The following is a 24015-nucleotide window of genomic DNA, read 5'->3' as shown; positions in this document are numbered from 1 at the left end:
ATGCACTAAAAGGGTAGTTCTCTACAGTATGATGCAAATAATTCAGTGTAGTACGTTTGCATTTTGTGGAATTGTAACTGTAATAGGATGCTGGATCAATTAAGCTTGTACGGTGGACCTGGATAAATCAATTTGACTTTTTTTCAATGCATTTTAGAGGTATTCATTCACACTGTCCAGTACACAATATATTGCATTTTGGCCACAGGCATCTCAGCTTGACTGAAAACCTAATACCTCTGTTACATTTATATAGTAAGGAATCAATAATTCAATACTCAACATCTTTCAATTCACTGACAGATTTGTCAGTCTGTCACATTACGAAAATGTACTACACTTTTTTTTTTATATGCTGGGGTTACGCACAGCAAAATAAGTCTGGGATCTGTCAGATAACGAAGTAGAATAATGAATTATTTTATGCAAGAAAAAAAAAAAGCATGCCTTCGCTATGGAGTTATTGTAGAAATGAAATTTACCTATAGGCCTAATCTTACTACTCATACAACCAGCCCTCAATGACCTCTGGCTTTTTCTACCAAAGGGTACGGGGTCACAATAGATGCTAAAAATCACATTATCCTTTAAACACCACCATGACATTTTACTTTCACCATCGGTTCATTAACACTTGTTTAAATGCGATCTCCCCTCTCCAGTGTGACAGGATGGACACAGGGCCTTCTGCATGATTGCTCACAAATTCCTCTGCCACACAAGACTTCCTGCTCTGTCATGTAGTTCTACACACTCATACATTTGCTCAGAGCTCCCGCATCTTCCGTCAGTTGAGTCATGAGGGATGTGAAATAACCACATGGCACAGCTTTAGTGATGTCACAGCGGGTTTTCATCCCTGAGCTACTGCAGAACAAGCCATTCAGTGAAAAGATGGAGGATCCTTCGGGTTTCCTAAGTGTGTAAATTAAACAGTGCACTTAAAATTTATCTCTGCCAAGCTCCAGATATGTAAACACACACAAACACACACACACACATATATTTTTTATTATTTATTTTTTACGTATGAATTTCCACAAAAAAAAGAAAAAAACGTGATGCTAACAATGCCAAGAGCGTGGGTTTGATTGCCAGACAATAAATTAGCGAATGTCATGCGGGTCACTTTTGATCAAAACACCTGGCATATGTAAATGTAGCCGAAAATGACGAAACTCATTGACAGCTTTTGCGCTTGCACACACTTTTGATGGAAGATATTGGCATACGACTGCAACATATCTAACTGATGTTTCTAAAACTATTTCAAACCATTCACGCAGTTTAGTAAAACCAGCTTAGCCAGCTTGATTAGGATATATGTAAATCAACAAGCAACAACAGTCAATATAGGACAGACACTCATATGTAAAAAAAGACATAAAAACACATTTATGATAAATGAACATGATCTCTCTTACTAGAGAAAAAAAGGTGAACTCTGAACTGCCAGATGACATGCTGTCAGGCCATATGTCCGTATAAAAAAGTCCCTGTCCGGTCAGCCTTGTACTGTGCTCGTAGCTTGTGCTCTTCAAATATCCAGTACGCGCTATAGCCTGTATCATTTCATGTTAAAAGCACAAAGTGACATTATTTCTGTCACGTTCGATGCAACAGCTCCTACAAATAACAGACAAATAAACTAATAAATTATACTGCTGTCTCTTCATCAAAAAAAAAAACTAAAGAAAAACGATGGAATCAATAACTTTTGTTGTTTTAAGAATTGGTCTATATTTAATTTAGAAATTTAGTGTTTAATAGAAGTTTCAGAAGATAATGGGCAATTCATTAGTTAATTGTTTTAATCGATTTACATTTAAATCCATTAGTCTACATGTGTCTGCGTTCCACTGTAATATCCCAGGATGGTTTATTCTGGTGTGTTGTTTCCTGGGCCTGCAGCACATCCCATTCTGTCCTGTGAATGTTAGATGCTGTCAGGCTCCATAACATAGACTGTCTCCTGGTTTTTGTTCTTTTTCCTTTCCTCTTCCTCCTGTTGTTGTTTCTCTCACCTCTCTCACTTAGTCTCTCAGGGGTTTTATTCTCAGGTCACCTCAGCTACAGTGTTGACAGCTTCCAACCATCCAAACTCCTGAGGAAACTAGAAGTGTGTGTTTGCAGTAGTGTGTGTGTGTGTGTGATTGAGTGTGAGAAGGTTCCATTCCAGAGGGAACGTTACTGTGTCAAACACACAACTCCTTAACAACTACTTGTTTAGGCTCATATTAAATATGTAGTTAAGCAAATATCATGTGGCTCTAAATGAACTGAAATCTATAGGCTGGCAGATGTTTCGTTTATTTATTGAGTTTAAGCGTATTTATTTTTCCCCAAGTCTGCTCCAGCAAGAGAGAAGGGCAGTGTGGAATATTACCAAGCAAAATATCCTAGGGACTTTGGAACAAAAGAGACAGAAATAGTGAGCCATCTCCCTGCTTTTCAGGAAATACAAGCCTTGCAGAAATTTGTTTTGAGAGACGAAAAGGCTCAGTAGCACAGAACAAAAAGACAGGCTGCAGCTGAAAGCTCTCAGACCTTTTAAGTAGGTGCTCTCTACCTTTCATGCAGCTTTTGTATATAAACGTAACAGTCTGTAATGCCTCTTCACCAACTACACATGAAAAAAATATCTACTTTTAAATGAGCACACTCTCAGTTGGAGACATTGGTTTTGCAATGTCTCACAAATTCATTATTACTGAAGTACAACTCTCTAACCATTAGGCCACGACTGCCTTATTTTCAGACTAAAACAGGTAATTGTGGTATTTCACCTACATTTGAATAACACTGTAATATTACAAAAAGGAAATGAATTGGTTTGATTTTTGTCTAAAATATTAGGACCGCTGAATCAGCCTAAATACTTAAGCCAACGAAACTAACTTTTATGGATTAAATCAGATATGAAAAAAAGCTTTTATGGTAATGTTTGCAGGATAACAATTTCTCCAAGAGATTGAATAGTCTAACATTTGCTTCAAATATATAATTTGTGAAATTAATACTTTTTTAAAACAAAGATGCTAATAAAGTTGTTACAAAATACTTTAAATGAACACTGATATTAATTGTTTTTATTCTTGTCTAAAATATTGATATAATATCTTATATCAACAAAACTAACTTTAATGGGTTAAATCAAGTAGAAAAAGGTTTTAAAGGTGACCTATGCCCCACAGGATGTCCCCAGAATTTTTCTACTTTTAGGGTTTAGCCATTTTTGTGTTTGTCCCTTTAAATGCAAATGAGCTGGTGCTTTTCAGAAAAGGGCGGAAGTTTAAGAACTCCAGTACTTGTCTTTGCAAATTCACTGTCAGTACAAGCTTGTTATCTTTACAGAAAATATAGTTTTAAAGTCATTCATCGTATTGTACTGTGCATAATAAATTTGAGTTTGAATTACACAGACAATGAGCATGGCGCAACAAAAATAACAACATAGCTGGTCTCATGGTGCCATAGCTATTGCAAGTTGTGATTATGAGCTTGTCAGATTCAAGCGGTCAACTTCATATTGCTTTCATACACAAATTTTAACTACCACATTCCTATTCATCTACAGCAGCTACATGGAGCAACCACGGACCAACCAAACCTACCAGATCATAGAAGTATAAATCCTCATCTAGAGTTTGATATGCACCCTGTCCACTTTTCTTTCTGCTAGGCAAGTTCACATGCATCGAAGTACGTTTTCACCTGGAAAGACAGATGGGTTACTACCTGATCCAGATGTACATTCCCAGCCTGCTCATTGTCATCCTGTCCTGGGTCTCCTTCTGGATCAACATGGATGCCGCTCCTGCCCGTGTTGCCCTGGGAATCACCACAGTGCTCACGATGACGACTCAGAGCTCTGGATCCAGGACATCTTTACCTAAGGTCAGCGTGCATACAGTATTAAAGCAAGGCACTTATTCGCATTTGTAACCAAGATGCTGCATCGCTGGTCAGTATAAGGGTATGAGTTCTATTAGCGCTTCTACGCATCTCTTTTTCTGCCATTCATTCTGTTATCACTTATTAATGCAGCTCAGAGTGGAATGTGCAAAGGGCACCCGTGTGTGAAAGCAGGCATGCAGTGTGTATTGCATATTAAAAACTCATAAATGCTACATCGAGTTATGTAACGCAATTAAAAATTCCAGAAAAAAAAGGCTTTTTCACCTGGCAGTGAATTATCTCTGATTCATCGCTGCGATAAAGACAATAGTCAGATCCCTGTGCTATTCTATAATTAAACGACTGGGCTGTTGTTGTGAAGGCTGGAATGAAAAGGCAAAGGCTAACTAAGGTATATGAGAACGGATCTGTTTGTGTCTTTCTGCCGTGCAGGTGTCTTACGTGAAGGCAATTGATATCTGGATGGCTGTGTGCTTGTTATTTGTCTTCTCTGCCCTGTTGGAGTATGCTGCAGTCAACTTTGTTTCACGGCAACACAAAGAACTCTTACGTTTCCGACGGAAAAGGAAGAAGTCTGGCAAGGTATGAACTGAACCCACATTTTTTTTAAAAGACGTCCAGTCAACAGTAAAACGATTTGTGTTAGTAATTAGCATAATGCGTTAAAATAATATGGTACGTCACACCATACCAAGTATGAAATATCAAGCCACGAAAGCAGGTGTTTTGTACGGCTAGCTAAAAATAGATGGAAGCTTGTTACACGGAAAGCCAGACACGTTACATTTAGAAATGGCCATGCCCACTCTTACAGGATGAACTTACATTATACACACAACGTTGTGATATACTTTCTTTGTTCTTGGTCTGCGAAAGAAAATAATTCGATCTAACAGCTAGTAAAACACCGCTGTCGTTACTTGATTCTCTATTTTTAACTTATCGACTCAGCGAATGATTCAATGACTCACTCGCTTGTTTCCTTTTAGAATGAATCGCCGATTTGAATGAACCGAGTGAATGAATTTTACAATGATTCACTTATAAGACAGCCACTTGTCGCCTCCTACTGGAGCAACTATATAAATATCAAAAAGAGTTATTGACAAACCCCAAAGAGTCAACAAATGCGTATATAGACAAATAGCGTCGGGTTATCTGGAAGGCGTCAGTAAAGTTATATATATTTAGGGATTAAAGTTTACTTTTTTTTTTTCTTCAAATATCAGAAACGGACACATTCTTTGAGCGTTTCTTATCATTAAATTGAACTTGACACTTTATGAAAATTTACTTCAGAAACAGACAATTTGGGACATGTTATAGTATTATCACATTTACGTACATACGATCCAAACAGGAACACAGCAATGCCATGCATATCTTCTCAAAACATTCAGATTTATATTTTAAAAAGAAAGAAAGAAAGAAAAAAGTTCATATTAAAAGTTAAAAAATAAATACATAAAAAAAAAAGCAAAAATTCATTTTAAAAATTCACAACAATCATGCGAATTAAACTGGTGGAAAGAGTACCAAATAACATTTAACACAAAAATTGAATCTGAAAGTCCTAAGGGAAGAAGTTTAGCCCGTACGAGGGGAGACTGTGACTGGGAGACTGACACATTTCTGACTCTCCTCGGATCAATTCTAAACACACTTTAACTGACTAAACGCGCATGTTTCGGCAGGCGTGTTGATGCGATGCTATAAGCTATAATTTTATGTTTGACAAACGTGTAAGGTTAGAAGCCGAACACCCGTCTATCAGTTGATTATGTTGTTATATGCTTAATAATATGTTATTGTTTGTATAACACGGTCAAATGTAGTCTTTTGAAGCTATCAGTTGAAACAACTAGAGCAGCATTTATTTACACTGGAATCACACAGACCACTACACTGTTACGGCTGCACGTGTACAACACTGCCTCCTAGAGGACAGAAGTAGGCAGTGCATCCTTATGGCATATCAGCATCTAACAGAACATATTTTTAACATTATTTCTAGGCAGAAACCTGTTTAACAGTACAAAGGCCAAACTGCGATTTAGGTCTGTTTATATACTTAATATTGCATGTGGCCAGGGATGTTATTCCCCCTGGCACTGTGCAGCTGGAATGTTATTGACTTCATGACATGAAGCTTAGCCGACGGAATATTCTGTTTCGAGAGAGAAAAAAATGTGCAAAGTGCATTAAGTTCAAAGGACATTATAAAATGCATGGCCAAGCAGTTCACGAAGAGCTGGATTCTGCGATTTCAGAATAATACACGTTTGTTTCTTTATGCATTTTCATTTCGTTTACATGTCCGTACTATTATTTTCGAATGTCACTCATCGGTTGATATTATTTCATTCGTTTACATTGCATGACATCCTGCATGTGGAGAGCCATTATATTTTATTAGTTTGCATGCTTTGTGTTTCCTTCTCTCTTCGATCCCCCTGCCGTGCTGAAAGACTTTCGATCAAACATTTGACGAGGAGCTTACCGAGCCATTGCGTCGTATCAATGGCCTACGCAGCGCAGAGCCAGTTTACGGATCAATGGCCCAACTCGACGAATCCTGTGACAGGGTAAAGAGAGAAACAGCACTTCATCTCTGTCCCTGCCTTTGACCGATGACTTCATTACACAGTCATTCAACTTCCCTATCATGTGTCTATGTGCATGCAGGTCCAGCCCTCATTAAACAGTATGTCACATCATTTAACCATTCGGTAGTGATCATAATGTGAAGATTAAACATCCATTTGAGTATTTTATGAATCATGTGGACTCATATGATACAACTGTTATATGATTGGGTTTTTTTCAAACCTTGCTAAGTAAGTTTCAAATTTTAATATTAATTGCAGCCTAATGAAATACCTTTATAGGAAGTTAATGTCTACATACCATCTACAAAGTATTCTGCATCGTGACATTTTAGTAGGCCTATAGGGACCAACGCTCTCAGAAATAAAGTTACAAAAGCCGTCACTGGAGCGGTACCTTTTCAAAAGGTACATGTTTGTACCTAAAGGGTACATTTCGGTAAATAAATTCTTAATTAGCTGCTTATTAATAGTTAGTGAGGTAGTTGGTAGGTATCGGGGGATGTAGAATATGGTCATGTAGAATAAGACATTAATACGTGGTAAATTAGCACTAAAAAATGACTAATATTCTAGTAATATGCATGCTAATTATCAAGTAATAGGTGCAACCGGAAAATAAAGTGTTGGGGGTAGAACTATTAAGCGTGTTTTTTATGGGTTTCAACAAAATAATTTTCCTTTTATGACCAAAATCTTCAGTGTTTGTCTTTTTTTTTACATTTTCGGCTAAGGTCTCTTTAAAAGGAAGAAACAGTTTCTACGAATGTAGGAGCGCTAGAGTCTTGATCGCTTCTCTTTCTGCATCCTTTCCTTTTCCTAAGGAGGAGGATGTGCGGGAGAGCCGGCTGAGCTTCACGCCCAACGCAGGGAAAGACGGAGCCGTGCCCAAAGCTGCTAATAATGCAGCCCCGACACCCCCTGACCCAGCCCTTACCGCCGGCAAGAGTCACGAGGAGATGAGAAAACTCTTCATCGACCGAGCCAAGAAGATCGACACTGTGTCCCGTGCCGGATTCCCACTGGCCTTCCTGTTTTTCAATATTTTCTATTGGGTTCTTTACAAAATCCTGCGTCACGAGGACGTGCACAAACCGTAGACGGAACGTGGCGCGCTGCACCTCGGAAGGTACGGTAGTAACACAGCAATGAACTCTGATGTTATTACTGGAGCGCAACATTTCCTGCCAAGATCTATGCTAAAATGACTATGAAAAACTGTGACGTCGAGGACCGGTGATTAACTTATAGTTTGTTTGTGTTGTACACCCATACGAAGACACTGCACTCACTATGCAATGGATAGGCATCCGTAGGGCCTCCGACACACCTGTCCCGCAACAGAAGCGGTCAGCACTTTTACACTATATTTGACACAGAAGCACAGTGCGATACTGACTACAGCCCCTCATAGTGACAGATGTGTGTGTCTTGCACTGGTTTTGTCGACTTTTGTCTTACAGCTTTACTGCCAATGTTCTGTGTTGTATTTTTGATATACAGCTATTGAGAAATGGCAAGAGCGCAAGAGCAGAAACGCATATCATGCAGATGTCCAAACGCAAACTACTAACGTCGATTATTTTATAAGGAAGAGCTGACTAGTTTTTATTAGCACTTAGTCAGCGTAATGCGTCTTCGATCATTTTGTCCCAACCTGATTGTCGACCAGCTCTAGAAACCAGCATCCAGGCCAAAAACATTCTGAGCTAAATCTCAAGAATGACACCGAACCAGCAAAGAAGACTATCGTTGTTTACAGCTAGCCTCTACGTTGACATCAACCGCTTCAGAGAAAACACATTTTGAAAACGGTAATGGGCAGCGTACTGTCAGTAACCATAAAATAAATCGAAACCATCCTTCAAGTTTTTCTCAAACAAAAGCGTTATTGTTCGAAAACCATCGCCAGTTACTTCAAACTAATGATGCCACCGCAAGATAATGTCCCACATGTGTTGCAAATTCATGAATGGAGAAATGAATTCAAAGAGGGCTTGTCGGGACAATGTGTTGCAGTCCACAAAACATATTAATGCAGAAAAATAATAAATGAGATTCATAATTAAGTACACGATTTGAGTGGTTTTAAACGAATCTAATTGCATGTATGGTGATTGTATAACTATGAATTCTGAATAGACGTTATCGAATTATACTAAAAGGGAATGATTCATTCTGCCTCTGAAGGTATCCCTAAGGTACTGCAAATATATTCAAAAACATGGGGAAAATTTTACTTGATATTTATCCACGTCATCAGTATTTATTTACACATATAAACTCAGTTCAAATACTGGGACTAGACTTACTTAGACCATTTATTTATTTTTTGCGTCTTTTCTTTTCAAGATTATCTGCTGAAATACCGTGCCACGCGAACGATCAAAGCATATCTAGTCTCACACATTCCTAAGAGTAAACAGAGCAGTGCTGCCGTGTTTTGAACACTTAACATCAGTATCTGGCACACACCTTCATCACGGAAAGGACACGAGACGTTCATGGACATTTACAGTATAATGCAAGAGCATTTGTAATTTATTTTGTACAAACATTATTAAATGTTATGCATGAACTCGAGTCTGTTATACTTCATTTTCAGTGTGACCCGGACCAGCAGTCAACATTCCCGCTGCTGTTACAAGGCGAGGCGCGCGTGTTCTTCTGCGTGCATCTGTAAATACTTCCGGCCACACTTTACTTTACAGTGTCCGTGTTGCACAAGAACGTATAGCTAATGGAATGGGTTTTTAATACTAACGAAACGCATACAGATCTTACCTTTATTTTCAATTGGTCGGTAATTGGGTTGCGTTAACATAAACGCTGTAATGTAAAGTGTAAAGTTCTTTTCATATGTTTTCTGAAGAGCCCTCTGAGAAAGACTGAAAAAAAAAATAAAGATGTTTATAAAAGCATCCTTTGTCTCTTGTTCATTTAGGTGCGTTCATTCGCTCGCTCCGCTTGTGTGTACTTGCTCACTGCTCGGCTGCCGCCGAGGGCACTAACGAAAGCGCGGAGCTCTCGATAAATTGTTAGTAATAATCTCTTTGGTGTAAATGACAGTTTGTAAAACGACACTTGGCCGTCTGTGTTTACTGTAGTAATGCTTATCTACACGCCCCCTTCTGACTGTACGCCTACATAAAGCGGCGCGCGGCGCGCTCGACGGTGAGCAGCATGAGTCTCCACGGGAAAGTGGCTCTGGTCACCGGCGGCGCACAAGGCATCGGAAGAGCCGGGGTGGAACATCTCCTGGAGAACGGGGCGAAGGTTTCGCTTTGTCAGATTCTTTTTAAAATGGACATCGCGAATAAATCCAATTAACTGTTGGGAAAACTTGTGCTTTTTATTTCATCATGCATCGTTGCGACTTTTAATGATTTGTTTTAGCATTACGTTGTTAATTTACTTTTTGAAAATTCAGGTTGCACTGGTAGACCTGAACCAGTCTGTGGGAAAGGAATGTAAAAGCGATCTAGATGGCCAGTTTGGAGAGGATAACTGTATTTTTATCCAGTGTGACGTGACTGACGCGGGGAAACTTAGAGGTAAAACTTTTTTTTTTTTTACTTATCTTGTCTAGTCTGGCACCGTTTGAAATGGATTTCTCAGAGCGAAACGATTATCCACTTTATATTGCGCACCTGTATGCGCTGCGCATCTTATTCCTAAACAATGTCTCGTTGTTTGGGAAGGGAATTAGGTCATACTAGACAGTCACAGGCCCTAAGGTCATCACTCAGGAATGTTATTGAGTTTTTTGAAGCTTTAACACCAAACTTGTAACCTTTTGTTAGGTTGCTTTATTTTTCCAAGACAACTGTTTATGGGTCGGTGGTGCCGGGATTGTTCAGTCCTGTTAAACTTGTTTCTAAAGACACGCTTACCTAAGAATTTAATTAAACGTTTCTTTGTGGAATGCTGCAGCTGCAAGTCAGGTAAGGGCACATGCAGACTGACACCGGCTGAGTTTCAAAACCTAGCGAAATGATTGGCCGGACTGCTCATTTGGTGCTAATACACAGCGACTTTCAAAAGTGGCACTATTGCAATTATAAATAAAAAAAAAACTGCTGTGCTTTATTCATCAGATGCCTTTCAAAACACTGTAGAGAAATTCGGCCGGTTGGATATTGTCATCAATAATGCTGGAATCAACAATGAGAAGAACTGGGAAAAGACCATTGAAGTAAATTTGGTAAGTTAAAAATCATTATGCTTCGAAATCCAACCTGTAAGAGAGAGAGAGAGAGAGAAGTGGATACTTCAACCTAACCTCATATCATTGGACACATCTCATGATTTACACAGCTAAGAACGGATCGCGTTTGGTGCTTTAGGGCACAACATTCAACCACACTTCAGGATAGGAGTTACAAATAAGAAATACTCCACCCCCTGCCTCCAGTCCAAACGATTTCACAATATGAAATATAAGGAACACTATTAGATGGCCTAAATAAGCGCTGTATGAAATAATCTACAGGTCTTTTCAATCAATCATGCTGATTTCGTAATGGACATGATTGTTCATAACAGCCGGTCAATGTCAACATAATCTCACTCTCATAGAAAACATCTGCTCACTATGTACTAGCGGTTTTACACAGCTCTTGTCTTTTCAGACATCCGTCATACAGGGGACGTATTTAGCACTAGAACACATGAGTAAAGAGTACGGAAAAGAAGGAGGGGTCATCATCAACATTTCATCTATGGCAGGTAAGATAACTTTATCATGCGTCTTACATATGTGCATGCTTTGAAAAAGTTAGCCTAAATGTTTTGTAGCCTGTAGAGAGTGCTGTATTTAAGAGGGTTACATAACAGTATGTTTTGGTTATTAGCCAGCTATAGAGCGAGTCAAATATTTGCTCACACTAAAGCAAATATATCTGACCTGGTTAAAAGGGCTGCTGTTGTCTCTGTTGCCAAGGATCTGTACCTACCTACTGTTGAAAAATGACACATGCACAGTTATTATGCCCAAATGTAATAAACTGCATAATACATACTGTGCATTTACTTGATGATTGACTTGCTTGATGATTAAGAATTAAAGAATTAAAACGTTTCGCAAAACAGGTCATTTTGGACACACCTTGTTTTAAGAATGCAGTTTTAAATGAACTCAGGACACCTTAATGCAAGTAATAATAGCAGTCTCACAACAGGTTGCACAATAAAGATACTTTAGCCTACTAAACTGTCTGCTTTTTATTAATGCAAATTTTTTTGTAGACAAAATGAAACTTTAATCACTTAAACTTTAAATTGCTTCAGATATATGATTGAAACGATATACACTCACTTTAGAAGATGAAGCAGCTTTATTCTGCACGACGTCGCCCCCCTTTCATGGGGGCCACCATGTTGACCGCAGAATGAAAGTTTTAGTGCGATGCAGTAACGTTTGATAAACAAGCTTAATAAACCAGCAGGTATCAATTCCAAAAACAGCATCAAAGTAAAGCCAGCGTAAAATAAACAAAATCTTAAGGAAACATTCAAACGGCTGTTTTACATTATATTACTTGGACACTACGTAGAGTGACCACGTGTCTACTTTTTAACAGACATGTTCTAGATTGCCTAAAATATCCAGGTTTTGACCTTGGTGTTGATGTGCTCTTTACGGTCCTCCTACATTAGATGCACTTGCATTGCTTTGATCATTTTGCGGTCTTGCGTGCCGTGGTTGGCCGATGACATATAATGACTATATTGGGCATTATACGTAAAAATTTTTTTTTTAGAAAGCCAGGACAAGTCTGAGAGAAAGATGTTATTTGTTCACCCCATACCTTACCTTCATATTTTAAAACCCTGTCTTTCTCTGCCTCTGTGACTATCCTAACGGTAAAGCCAAGTTCCCTCTGAAAAACATCGCCAGCTTTATACTTAAGCACCACCAAAAGATGGCAATCATAAATCAGCAGCGAAAGTATTATCAGTTCATCCATCTGTCATCACACCTGTGTTTTGGTGCCACTGAGCTGTTGAGACATAGATAAACTGATTCTGCGGACTGTTTTGAAGATATGAATATAATTTCTATATATGTGTGTATGCGTACAGTCTGGATGATGAATTGAGCCTGGCTAACAGTGAACTTGCTATAACCCTCCAACATGCTCTAGGCAGGTTTTTACACTTGGATTTGAAACAGCCTTTTCTTTCCCAACTAAGATGGGACAAACGATTTCCCTCACTGCCTCTCAGGTTTCTCTGACTAATGTAACACAGGTGATTACCCCTGTCTGTGACTGGAACAACTCTCACTTTGTAGCTACATCCATGGAGTTTAGTTTCAAGAGTTTGGTTTGCTTGGACCTTTTTTTTTTTGCCTTGCCCTTTCCTCTTAAGCTAGAAAATGGATATTGTGTTTGTTTAACCACACAGTACGTTACATTAGTTATAACCAGAAACAAATATTAACGCGATGGTTCACCTAAAATGAAAAGGTGCTGAAATGTACTCACCCTCAGGCTATCCAATATGTAAGTTAGTTACTTTCTTCATCCGAAACAGTTTTAGAGAAATTTGGCAATACATAACTTGCTCACCAGCGGAAGCTCTGCAGTGAATAGGTGCCGTCAGAATGAAGAGTTCTGATAAAAACAATAATAATAATAATCCACAAGTAATCCACACTCCAGTCCATCTGTTATGAAGTTATGTGTAATGAAGCAAAAACGTTTCAAACTGTTTCTGAATAAAAAACAAATCATCTGTTCATAATATTGCTCTTCTTACCTACATCAAGAGAGAAACATGAGAAACATGGATTTTGATGTGAGAGGATAAAAAAGGACTGACTTATGAAGTGATGTTTTGTTTAGAAACAATGGTTTAAAGTTAAATGCATCAATGATTTGTTTTTGAAGACTTGCAAGTTTTGCTTTTCACTTCACGAGAATTTTCAGAAGTCTGCTTCTGATTCACTGCACTGAATCGGTATTAATAATGAATACTGAAAACTAATATTGTACCTTTAATTATCCTTATTATTGCAGAGAGTAACTTTCACAAACTGCTGAAGGATGAACTATGCTGCCCTAAGTGTTTTAAATGATCAGACCTCATGTAGCTAAAAATAGAACATTATGAATATAATCTAAATTAATTTGTCAAGAAACTATTACACAGAACAGCAGTCTACAAAAGTAATCTTGTGTCTAGTTTTTAAACGTACAGGGAGGAAGTTGGTGGATTATTGCAGAAATACCTAACCACGTTCAACGGCAACATCTCTTTTTAGGATGATCTCATTGTTTGGTTTAGTTTTTTATGATGATCTTACCCCTTAATTAAAATATTTACAGACAAGAAAGCTTGACGACTCTCCCAAGATGTTAATAAAACCAGAATGGGAAACAGTCTTTTAGCAAAAGTGGGTTATTCACTGCATGCGCATTAAAGTTGTGCTTAGATTTGTTCATCCAGAACACACAAGAACTGTTTAATTGTAAATACTGTCTCAGCTATTTGCCCCTGGCGTCCTTGGCTGCCTAGGTTTGATGCGGCTTGTAAATGTTTTTTATTATAACAAAGCCTGAACACTAAAGGAAACATTGTTCCATTTGACTTCCACATAAGATAAAGTATAAATTCAACACTGTATAGACACACATATATTATATATAAGACAATAGGGGAAAATGCAGATGACTTTTCCACATTAAGTTTTATATATATATATAGACCCATAAAGCACCAAAGTGCCCCATAAAGTTTAAAGCATTAGTTCAGGAAATTGTTCTCAGCTCTTTATGTTTCCAAAGAGCTGTTTCACTCTAAACAGACTCAAGAGACTTTAGGATTTTCATGCATGAATTAAAAAAGAAATCCTCAGCCTTGGAATATCCAGAGATTTTCCATGACGAAGGTATTGGAAATCATTCACAGGTTTGTTTTGCTACAGTCTCAATAAGATGAAAACCTTGCTCTTTCAAATAACTGACTCTAGAATAACAGCCCTGGTTGCAAGCCCCTCCATCGAGTCAACTGGAATAATAATGTCACAAACTAATATTGTTCTGAAATCGCTGTTCCTTAAACTTTCACGGAGCATTTTTGGAGCTTAAAAGACATTGTTCACACTCTAAAGTGCTAGTTGCATTCTAGTGGCAAAAAAAAGCTACATATACTTTACATACAACGTATTGTTCGTTTGGACTTAGTATGCGTTTTGTTTCCTCCTAGCATTTCTCCACTCTCCTCACCAGCCAGTATACACGGCGACAAAGCATGGGGTGATTGGATTTTCAAGAGCCATTGCAGTAAGTACATCAATCCTGTCACTCACAATCACCAGTTTACCATAGGCAAAGTTTACTGGTACCATATGTAAATGTGTTCACTGAAATACGGTACATTCCAGCACAGCCCAGCTTTTTCCCTCAGAGAGAGTAGTTGTGTTTGCTCACAGATAGGATCACTCACCCCTGTGTGTTGACACATTCTTTGCGCTGTGTGTGTAATTTAGGCTGACCGTGTTTGGACACGTTTTGTTGTCGGCAGGACGCATCTGAACAGGGCAATTATGGAGTGAGGATCAACATGCTGTGCCCAGCCTTCGTGGACACCCAACTCCTTCGCACCGTGGAGCACGAGGAAACAATGGGCAAGTTTGTCAAGTACAAAGATGAATTCAAGCAACGGATGGACAAGTACGGCATTCTTAAGTAAGCAGAGTTCAGCCGAGCTACCTGTTTCTTCTTCACTGGTTTGTTTTTGTTTGTGTCATTCAGTCTATTAAATAAACCGTTTCTTGGGAAGAGAGCAACAGCGTTTCCTAGATAATGGCAAAAATCTGTTTCCAGTCCAGACCTTTACTGCTGCAATGAAATAATCAGTGGATGAAGTGCAGGATGAATTGATTTTGCACCGCTGTATGTTTTGCTTGCAGGTTTTTTGACATGCACTTAAAATCAAATCACGTACGCCGAGGTCGGTCCAGGAGGGCCGGTGTCCTTGCAGACTTTAGCTCCAACCCTAATCAAACACACCCCAAGCAGCTAATCAAGCTCTTATAAGGTATACTTGAAATTTCCATGCAGGTGTGTTGAGACAAGTTGGAGCTAAACTTTGGCCCTTCAGGATCAAGTTTGATGGCCCCCGACCTACAGCATTACTAGCACTTTTTTTTCACATCTTGCACTATTTTTTTGGTGTCGGTGGAGTATCTGAAATCATTGTACATTATTGTTTTCCAGTCAAACACTTGCTATATCTTCCTCATACACTGTAGACATAGGATAGTTGTTTGAAGTTAAAGAAAGCCAACAAGAACACAGAAAAGATGTTTCATTGTAAAAATAGCAGTGGCAAAAATGGGAAATATGATTTTGTTGTGTCTGTGTTTATATCTACAGACCATCTCTGATTGCAGAAGGAATGCTGCGAATGATAACGGATGAAAGCCTAAACGGAGCCGTGATGAAGATCACCTGTTCTAAAGGCATTCACTTCCACACCTATGAACCTATTTCAGCTTGAGAGCGATGCCGGCAACAAACGTCTTTGTCTTTTTTCCTCTCCTCTCCATTCCATTCCTCAAGAGAACATTTATTTTATTTAAGCCCAGCGCAGACACCGCAAGCAGCTAGTTGAATGACACAAACCTATGGTGCATTTAAGAAATAAAATTTTTTTCCTGCCTATCATTTGAGTTTTGAAAACCAAAAAGGACTGCATAATGGTATTCGGGCCTCTTTCTAATCTGGTTTAATTTTTTTGTAATGTCCTTGAACGTTAATTTGTATGTAAGTGCTTTAACTGTGAGTAATCATATTTATTAATAATTCAGCTATTGTTTTCATGTCAATCGTACCTCAATATCGCAAACCAATGATTCTTATTTTTTTTGTACATTTTTTGTATATTTTAGATATCTTTGTGGCAAAGAGAGTATCTTTTATTATGTATACCTTATGTATAAATCAAACAATAAATTTGTGAAAATACAAAAGAAAGTGTTTTTTTTCTAGCTTTTTGGTTTATTCTGCTTTTTTGTTGTGGCTAAATGCATAAAGGAGGTCTCCGTTTTACCCAAAACTTAGTTGTCTTGCTGATTTTGACACCAGCTCCTACATACAATGTTCCTGTCTACGCTAAAAGATCTGGAATGCAAATACAGAAACAAGTGTCACCTGACAGCTGTGTTTATATGAATGCAGTTGTAATTTCCAGGAATCCGCACAATTGCCTACACTTTTACCACATTACCAGAAATGGATAAATCCTGTACTTTCAGATTTTAGCTACAGCGAAGTCTCTCTATTTCCAGCAGTGCGGCTTCAAACTAACGCATTATTTTGCTAAATACAAACTAAGGAAAGATGTAAAAGCTAACAATTAAAAGCAAAAATTAACTACTGCAAAAGGATCAATAACAGTGCATATTAACCTTGGTCCATCAAAACGCGGCTTGTCTGTTTTAAAAATGTTTATCAGTACAATCACGAAGTCTACTCTAAAGTCTTGTTATAAATAAACTACAGAAGTGCCCTAGTTGGGCCCAATCTGACAATAACAGCTCTCAGAGTATCCAGAATTTCACTTTTTTACACTGTGACTTTACAAAATTCTTTTGATGAAACATCACAGGGATGTGACTCTGCTTTGATATGACAGCAGATAAAGATATGAAAGTCTATGAGGACTGGGAGGGAGCCGTTTGAATGATGGCTGTTTGATAGTCAGAGCTGTCTATCTACATCTGAAGAATTCTTCAAGGAAGTATATGCTTCTATATTATACAAACAGTTCCTCATTCGATTCTTGCAAAAGCAGCAACTGAACCACAAATGCATTACCATCACTGCTGCAGTGCGCAATAGTTCTGGCAATGCAACACACAAAAAAAAGCACAACATTTATACCACGTTCTACTTACACCATAACGTTAAGTAAATTACCACAACAAGCTATATATGTGTGTTCACGATACATAATATAACGCAAAAGCGTCTCTGTAAAGTTATTGTTACTGCTGGTCTTCTCAACGAGGGAAAAGGTCAGAGAAAACACTGACATCGGTAACCTGAGACCAGATGAGCCAGGTCATTAAGGTCACACAGAAGGCCCTGAGGAAGGTTGGGTGGGGTTTAAGTACAGGTTAAACAGATGAGAAAGCTTTGTTAATCACTAGTAGCGTCTCAGCTGAAAGAAATGCAGCTCACTTAGCTCACTGTAGGCAGGAAGTCGTGACATGAAATGAAAAGTGTGTTGAATGATATGCCTCGCTGTTTTTCAAAATTCTTTTGTGACGAGGCAATAGATGCTCATTGGAGTTTAGAGTTTTCAGAGAGGTAATTTTGCATTTATGTGGTAGTTCAACTTAATTAACTGAAATCATTTGTGGTCATTAAAAATAATAAGAATAAATAAATATGTAAAAAACTCTTTCCTTTCAAATAAAAAACTGTATATACTTTGATAGACTGTACAATGTCTTCATATCGTCTGTCTCGCTAAAATTTTGATTCAATTACAATTTTTTCTTATGTTTTCTTCACGTCTTTGGTATTTTTGCCTAAAGCCTTGGTCATTTCCTGACCCTTGTACATATAAATCATGCTCCCTTTGGCAATCAGTGTGCAATCAACTGATTTGCTAGAAAGCAACAGGAATATTCTTCCACTGGAGTGCTTTGGAACTCCTCCATGAGTAATAGCTCTGAGAAAGGAGAAAGGTTGAGCGATTCCTTGTGTCTCTGGCATTTTGTGTGTGACCTCTGCAAATGTTTAGATTTTGGTCACAAATACAATACTTAGACCAGCAGATTTAACACATGCCGTCTTGGACACATTACCGCTATTACTATAAATAAATAGATTAATTATTATTTCATCATTCTTATGAGAGCGTGAATTTTGCGGCTCAGTTGTTATTTTGGTTGACAAGTGTAATCACTGGCACAACCCAGTAATCTGGGATTTTGCAGGTCATTTTACACAAAGTCTTTATCTTTGACAACGTGTTGATAGTTTATTGGCGCCCCCCTCAGGACATAATAGATGGCTATTATGCACATACTTTCACACACTTTCATAGTGTAAGTCATGCATAACCCAAATACTTTGAAAGAAAGAGTGGCTTTTTTTAGTGACCGTTTAAGATGTACGAGTTCCCGCTCAAAAAAAAATCCCATCCCTGTATAACAGATGCCTTACAGTGATTTACGGACGAAGAACCATTGAATTATTTTCCAAAACATTCTCTAAGCCCCGAGCTTGTTTCCATTTCTTTCTCAGCAAAAAAAAAAAAAAAGATAAAATAAAAATGTTTGGTGTTGGTGTACATCTGGACAGTGCCGTTTTCTAACATCTGTCAACATTTGTTTATATTATATAGCACTTCCCTTTTGCCGCACTGTTGTGTTTCAGGTCCTAAAAAAAAAAAAAAAGAGTTAAGACTCCTAGTGTTTTATATTCTATTATTATATTACACAATTCATCTCTGCTTTTCAAATATGCCTTCTGTTTGTAGCATGTAGCTAACAATTGCTCTGTGGATTATTTGGGTAGAAATAGCCTTTTTCCGCATCTCTTAGAGAGTACACTGTTTATTTGCCTAGATGCATTGGGTGTAATTCATCAGCAGTTCAATGTTTTAAAACATTGTTTACAACTGTCTCACAGAACAGATTACTGAGTTTCATGCAAAAGACCTTTAGGTAATAGTCCTATGTAATAAGTTCAATTCATATATTCAGATGGATAACAGCCCATAGATAGAAATTGAAATGAGTCACTATGCTTCACCTTTTTTTTTTTTTTTTTAGGAATCTTTGTTTTCAGGTCAAGTTGGCCCGTTCTGACTTAAATATCAGACAGGCCTTTTTGGTTTCCAAATCTGACCTTGACAAAATCTAATAAAACGGAGATAAAATAAAAACAAACTAGAGTATTTGCAACAGTGAAACATCTGACAGACCTTTTTAGTTTCCAAAACCGAATCCGACCTTGACAGGATGTATTAAAACTGAAGTAAAACAAAACTAGACTTTAATATTTGCAACAAAGAAAGGCCAAAAGCTGTGATAGGAGACAACCCTTCCCCTAAGATTAAATGGCACACAAAATGTCAGGACAGCCTGCGTAGTCTCTGGGATGTCTCACTCCCGTACGTCACCCGTACAGTTAATAGGGTTTCTAGTTCAGCTGACATCTTGACATAGTATGAAGCAATATGTAGCAATTCAGAAAAGCAATAAATTAAGAGGTTTGAATCGTTCAAGAGTTAAAGGTGCTCCTATATTTTTTTTCACTTAGTAGCAAGCACTGGTCCTTAGCAAAGCACTGCAACTTTAAACCTCTCCCTGGCAAAAAGTTCTCACAGGTTTGATATAACAGGTTTTGCTCGGTAAAGTAGTGCATTTTCATTTCAAGACTGAAATACAATTTAGCAAATAAATTAATTTTGAACTCTATAAAAGTTGCATAAATGTAAATGTAGATTAAGCAAATGTAGCTTTTGCATATATTAAAAATATATGCATTTCCTCCCTGATTAGATTTTCAGGGTGTGATTAGATTAGTATAGCCTTGATTTACTTACTTTTACTTTCTGATTCTTCACTTTCCAATCATTTAATTAATGCTATTAATACAAAAAATTAGGCAACACTTTAGGAACCAATTCTTACTATTAACTAGTCGCTTATCACCATTTATTAACATATCGGCCGTATACTAGTATTTATAAAGCGCATATTTATATGTGTACATGGCAAATGTTGTAGTTAATAGTTTATTAATAGTGAGAATTAAACCTTAAAATAAAGTGTGACCAAAACGTATTAGTAAAAGTAATTTAAAAAGTAAATATACCATTTGTCACTTGCATGAATACCTTTTCCCTGCTATTTAGTTAATATAAAACAACAGCTGAAAAAAAGAAAACCATTTTAAGAAGTTTTAGGTGAAAAGTCAGAAAGTAGCTGAGCAAACACGAAAATGATTTCTAAGAAGCAAAAATCTAGATGGCCCAGAAGTGTCCTCCCTTGTCAGAGGGAAGAGGAAATGTGCAAACATGCCATTATTGTTGGCAGAAAGGCAGACAAATCTAAGATAAGCAAGAGGTGTTTAGTTCATATATTCTTTACGGACTATGGTGGGAAAATCTAACACAATATTCTATTTTCTGCCAGTTCCAGTAGTGCATACAGGAGATATCTTCAATGTAAACACAACAGGGACGGTCTCTTGGGATTGTGTCTGTAGGCATTGTAAACTCTGCTGCTTTTGCACACATAAATAAAATACAGCACGAGCAGAGCCGACATCTGAACGGGGGCATTTTGAGCTGATCTCAGATCTTAAAACTGAAGACAAAAACTTTTGCACAGAACGAAACGCATATAGAGAGAGCAAAAAGAGCGGAGGTATCACCGTGTACATTCCCACTGGTGTTGCTAAGGACTTGAGACTCAATCAGCTCGCAGGTTTAGCGAGAACCCCCTGTTTATTTTACATCAGGGGAGCCAAGTGGCCCAAATACTTGCCTATGTGCTCGTTTCTAATGATAAGATGTTATTGTAGGGCTTCCCATGAGCATGTGAAAACTGTTTTGACTGGCAGGCAATGAGGCCTTGGCGGCCGGCCAAGGACAATAACTCGCCTCCTATTGGCAAAGAAAATAAGCATTGAGAGTGGCGTAAATTTGTAATCAAGGGACTCGGAGGAAATTCTTTTCGGAACAAAACTACGAAATACAATGAACACCAATTTAAGGGGTTAGCAAAAGAGCCTCCCAAAGAACAAATATTTAGCCCATAAGGCAACATAAACATATAATGCAATTAGCTCGATATTATTAATTTTGTACATGTTCTCGCAAATAGTCTAAAATACGTGAAATCTCACAATAAATACAAACATTTTCTAAGAATGTTTTCATTCAATTCAAATTACATGATTATGCGAATTATATATTTAATATGTTAAGGGAATTTTCTATTTTATAATTTTGCACACGGGAACATTATTTTTGACGGTTCCCTAGTAGTAACATTAGAAATGAATGTCCAACTAAAAAGTTCCAGAAAGCAACACATGATGTAACTTATTATGCATTTTGTGCTATTAACAATGAGACAGCTTTGAACGAATGTTTTATTGATATTATAAAATGTTTTCGTACTTCATACGTTCTAAAAATGTTCCCTATTAACTGGGTAGGATTTTAACTATTCCAAATTTATGTCAGAAGCAAAATACGGCTTTATATAGCCGAAAGTCAAGGACATCATAAGTAAACTCATCTGTGATTCTAATTATATGCCTTTCTCATTACACTCTCTTCATCTCATTTGCTTATGCCCTTCAACCTTTAAAAATACTCTCATTAACTTGAGTGATTAGCTCAATTAGCCCTGCGCTACTCAAGAGGTGCAGATGCCTGCATGGCCGTGACAAACTAATCAGGAAGGTAAAGAGTTCATAGACATGCATGAGGTCCTGCTAATTAGGAGTGAAAATGAACCTAATGTGGAGGGATCTGGAATGGCCAGGCCGGTGGAATGAAACGAGGGGAGCTTGCATAAACATACGCTCTTTAAGAAAGAGGAGGAATGCAAAAAGTGTTCCCTCTCACCCACTAAACCGAGTGGTTTCTCTCATCTCCCCCACCTCCTTCAGGACAATGATTAATGAGAGCAGGGGATTACAGCAGCACTGGAGAGCAACAGAGCCGTGCGTTCAATGGCCAATCAACAAAACCTAATGACACAATCATTATGAATGGATCCCTGTTCTCATCTTTCATTCATTCGCTCCTTTTTTTAAATAAAGATCTGTGCAGGATTATTATTGCAATCTAGGAACGATCATTGCAACGCATTACATCATGGTCCAGCTCCAAACTATCCAGTTACAGTCAAGGAGTAAAGTAAACCTCCCAGTATAAAAGACTAACTGACTTGAATGTTGTGGGACACTTTATTTTCTCTCAACTCAGTCTTCATGTCAAAAAAAGCGGATTTCAAATTAGGTGCGCTGCCTGTACCTGTGCTCTTAAGTTTAGACTAATAAAATCAAATGATCATGATCATGTTTTCTAGTCTCACATAGGTTTAGGTTTTTGATGCTTTTAAAAAAGCCTTTAATCTTTTATGATCACAAAGGCTGCAAATTACTATTTTGAAATATTATTACAATTAAAATAGCTTTCCTATTAGAATATTTAAATGAAATTTACTCCAGTCTTCAGTACATTATCCTACAAAAATCATTCTAATATACTGATTTGCTGCTCAACAAATATTATTATTATTATCTATGTCGAAAACTTAGTTGTGCTGCTTAGTATTTTTGTGGAAGCTTTGCTAGTTTCTTCAGGATTCTTAGATGAATAGAATGTTCAAATCATTTATCTGAATGTATTAGAAATAATATAGCATTCCTAACATTACGAATGTACAGTATTCATTGTCACTTTTGTCTTTACTGAATAACATTTAAAAAATAAAAAGTAAATTAACCCTAAACTTTTAAACAGTGGGTAAACTTCACATTTGAAATTTACTGAAAACAAAGGGGGGGGGTATGTATTTTACATACACACGTAAAATAAACAAACAAACAACTGTAATGTCCACTTTTGCAACATGCAACTACTGAAAAACCTGCATAGAATCTCAAGGAGAGCAAAGCAAGTTTTCCGTTCACATCTGGCCCCTGCCAGAGGCCTGTTGATTCCACAGGGAGTTTCTGGGGCCCAAGTTATGATGTTATGTAGCAAGGTCAGGATATGAGTCAATGACATGTGAACATGAACAAAACTTTTGAAAATGTAGTCGTCTGCCCAGTTCTTGTACATGTTTGGATTTAAAAGATATATATTTTACATTTAAATTAAGAGAAAATGTTAGTTAAAATTGAATTACAATTTAAAACACTGCATTTTCATATACATTTTTTGAAATAGAATACTAAAAGGACAACACTGACCCATATGCAGACATCAGCAAAACCCTGCGTCTAGTGAAGACAATGTGCAGCCCCTTCAGTTTAGTGAGCTCCAGCTGTTCAGACAGATGCACATCAGCTCCCAAACAATCCGTCCGAGCGTCTCTCCCAACTCTCCCTATTTAATAAACACACACACATCCCAAAGATACACAGAAGACAGTCACAGCCATGCTGTCGAGCAAGCACACGAACACATGCACACACTCTCCTTCAGCATAATTACAGAGGTCACCTGACCTTTCTTTCCCTGTCCACGAATGCTTTGTGTCCAATTGATCTCAGAGTGATTGTCATAGTGCCAGCAGTACACAGGGCACTGGAGGGAACGTCTGGAAGAACGAACAGAGGTCAGTGACCCACTCTGTGTTGTCAACTGCAGAGAGAAAATCCACTGATGAAAAACAGTTTTACATCATTGCCTCATGCAGAAAAAGAAATATGAGAAGAGTAAAGCTGTCCTGTGAGACCAACAAGTCAGACCTCTGATGCCTTGTTTTGAGACATTG

At 37.8% G+C, this 24015-nt stretch overlaps 2 protein-coding genes and 1 long non-coding RNA gene across 5 annotated transcripts in view; 2 read left to right on the top strand and 1 right to left on the bottom strand.

Moving 5' to 3' along the window:
* Positions 1-9525, top strand: part of glra3 (glycine receptor, alpha 3) — a 39102-nt gene extending 29577 nt beyond the window's left edge. The window contains exons 7-10 of one of the 2 annotated variants that reach the window (XM_043233865.1): positions 3683-3897; positions 4351-4500; positions 6387-6503; positions 7349-9525. In XM_043233865.1, the coding sequence (XP_043089800.1) occupies positions 3683-3897; positions 4351-4500; positions 6387-6503; positions 7349-7624 (758 nt within the window). In that variant the 3' untranslated portion in view covers positions 7625-9525. The remainder of the gene's footprint in view (positions 1-3682; positions 3898-4350; positions 4501-6386; positions 6504-7348) is intronic. The other variant, XM_043233873.1, reaches the window with a different exon arrangement.
* LOC122340556 lies at positions 1048-23968 on the bottom strand. Its single transcript, XR_006250297.1, has 4 exons — positions 23747-23968; positions 23489-23624; positions 3739-3892; positions 1048-1626 (listed from the first exon to the last, which is right to left on the bottom strand). It is a non-coding gene; the product is annotated as an uncharacterized LOC122340556 (long non-coding RNA).
* Positions 9659-16508, top strand: hpgd (15-hydroxyprostaglandin dehydrogenase). 2 transcript variants are annotated; one of them, XM_043233986.1, is made up of 7 exons: positions 9659-9800; positions 9955-10078; positions 10622-10728; positions 11156-11252; positions 14736-14812; positions 15054-15217; positions 15908-16508. In XM_043233986.1, the coding sequence occupies exons 1-7, from the start codon at positions 9708-9710 to the stop codon at positions 16029-16031; spliced, it is 786 nt and encodes a 261-aa protein (XP_043089921.1). In that variant the 5' UTR covers positions 9659-9707; the 3' UTR covers positions 16032-16508. The 2 variants fall into 2 exon arrangements, with proteins under 2 accessions (XP_043089921.1, XP_043089929.1); XM_043233994.1 differs by lacking the exon at positions 15908-16508 and having other exon boundaries at positions 15019-15217.
* Positions 23969-24015: the final 47 nt, after the last annotated feature.

Source organism: Puntigrus tetrazona, chromosome 1, assembly GCF_018831695.1.
Source record: "Puntigrus tetrazona isolate hp1 chromosome 1, ASM1883169v1, whole genome shotgun sequence".
Lineage (NCBI taxonomy): Eukaryota > Metazoa > Chordata > Actinopteri > Cypriniformes > Cyprinidae > Puntigrus > Puntigrus tetrazona.
Note: the sequence above shows the minus strand (reverse complement) of the source record. Positions and strands in the feature narration are given on the sequence as shown.

Coding starts and splice junctions, on each gene's coding strand:
- hpgd (XM_043233986.1), top strand. CDS start 9,708: ATGAGTCTCCACGGGAAAGTGGCTCTGGTCACCGGCGGCGCACAAGGC. Junction 11,253..14,735: donor CAACATTTCATCTATGGCAG/GTAAGATAACTT, acceptor GTTTCCTCCTAG/CATTTCTCCACTCTCCTCAC. Junction 14,813..15,053: donor GATTTTCAAGAGCCATTGCA/GTAAGTACATCA, acceptor TGTTGTCGGCAG/GACGCATCTGAACAGGGCAA.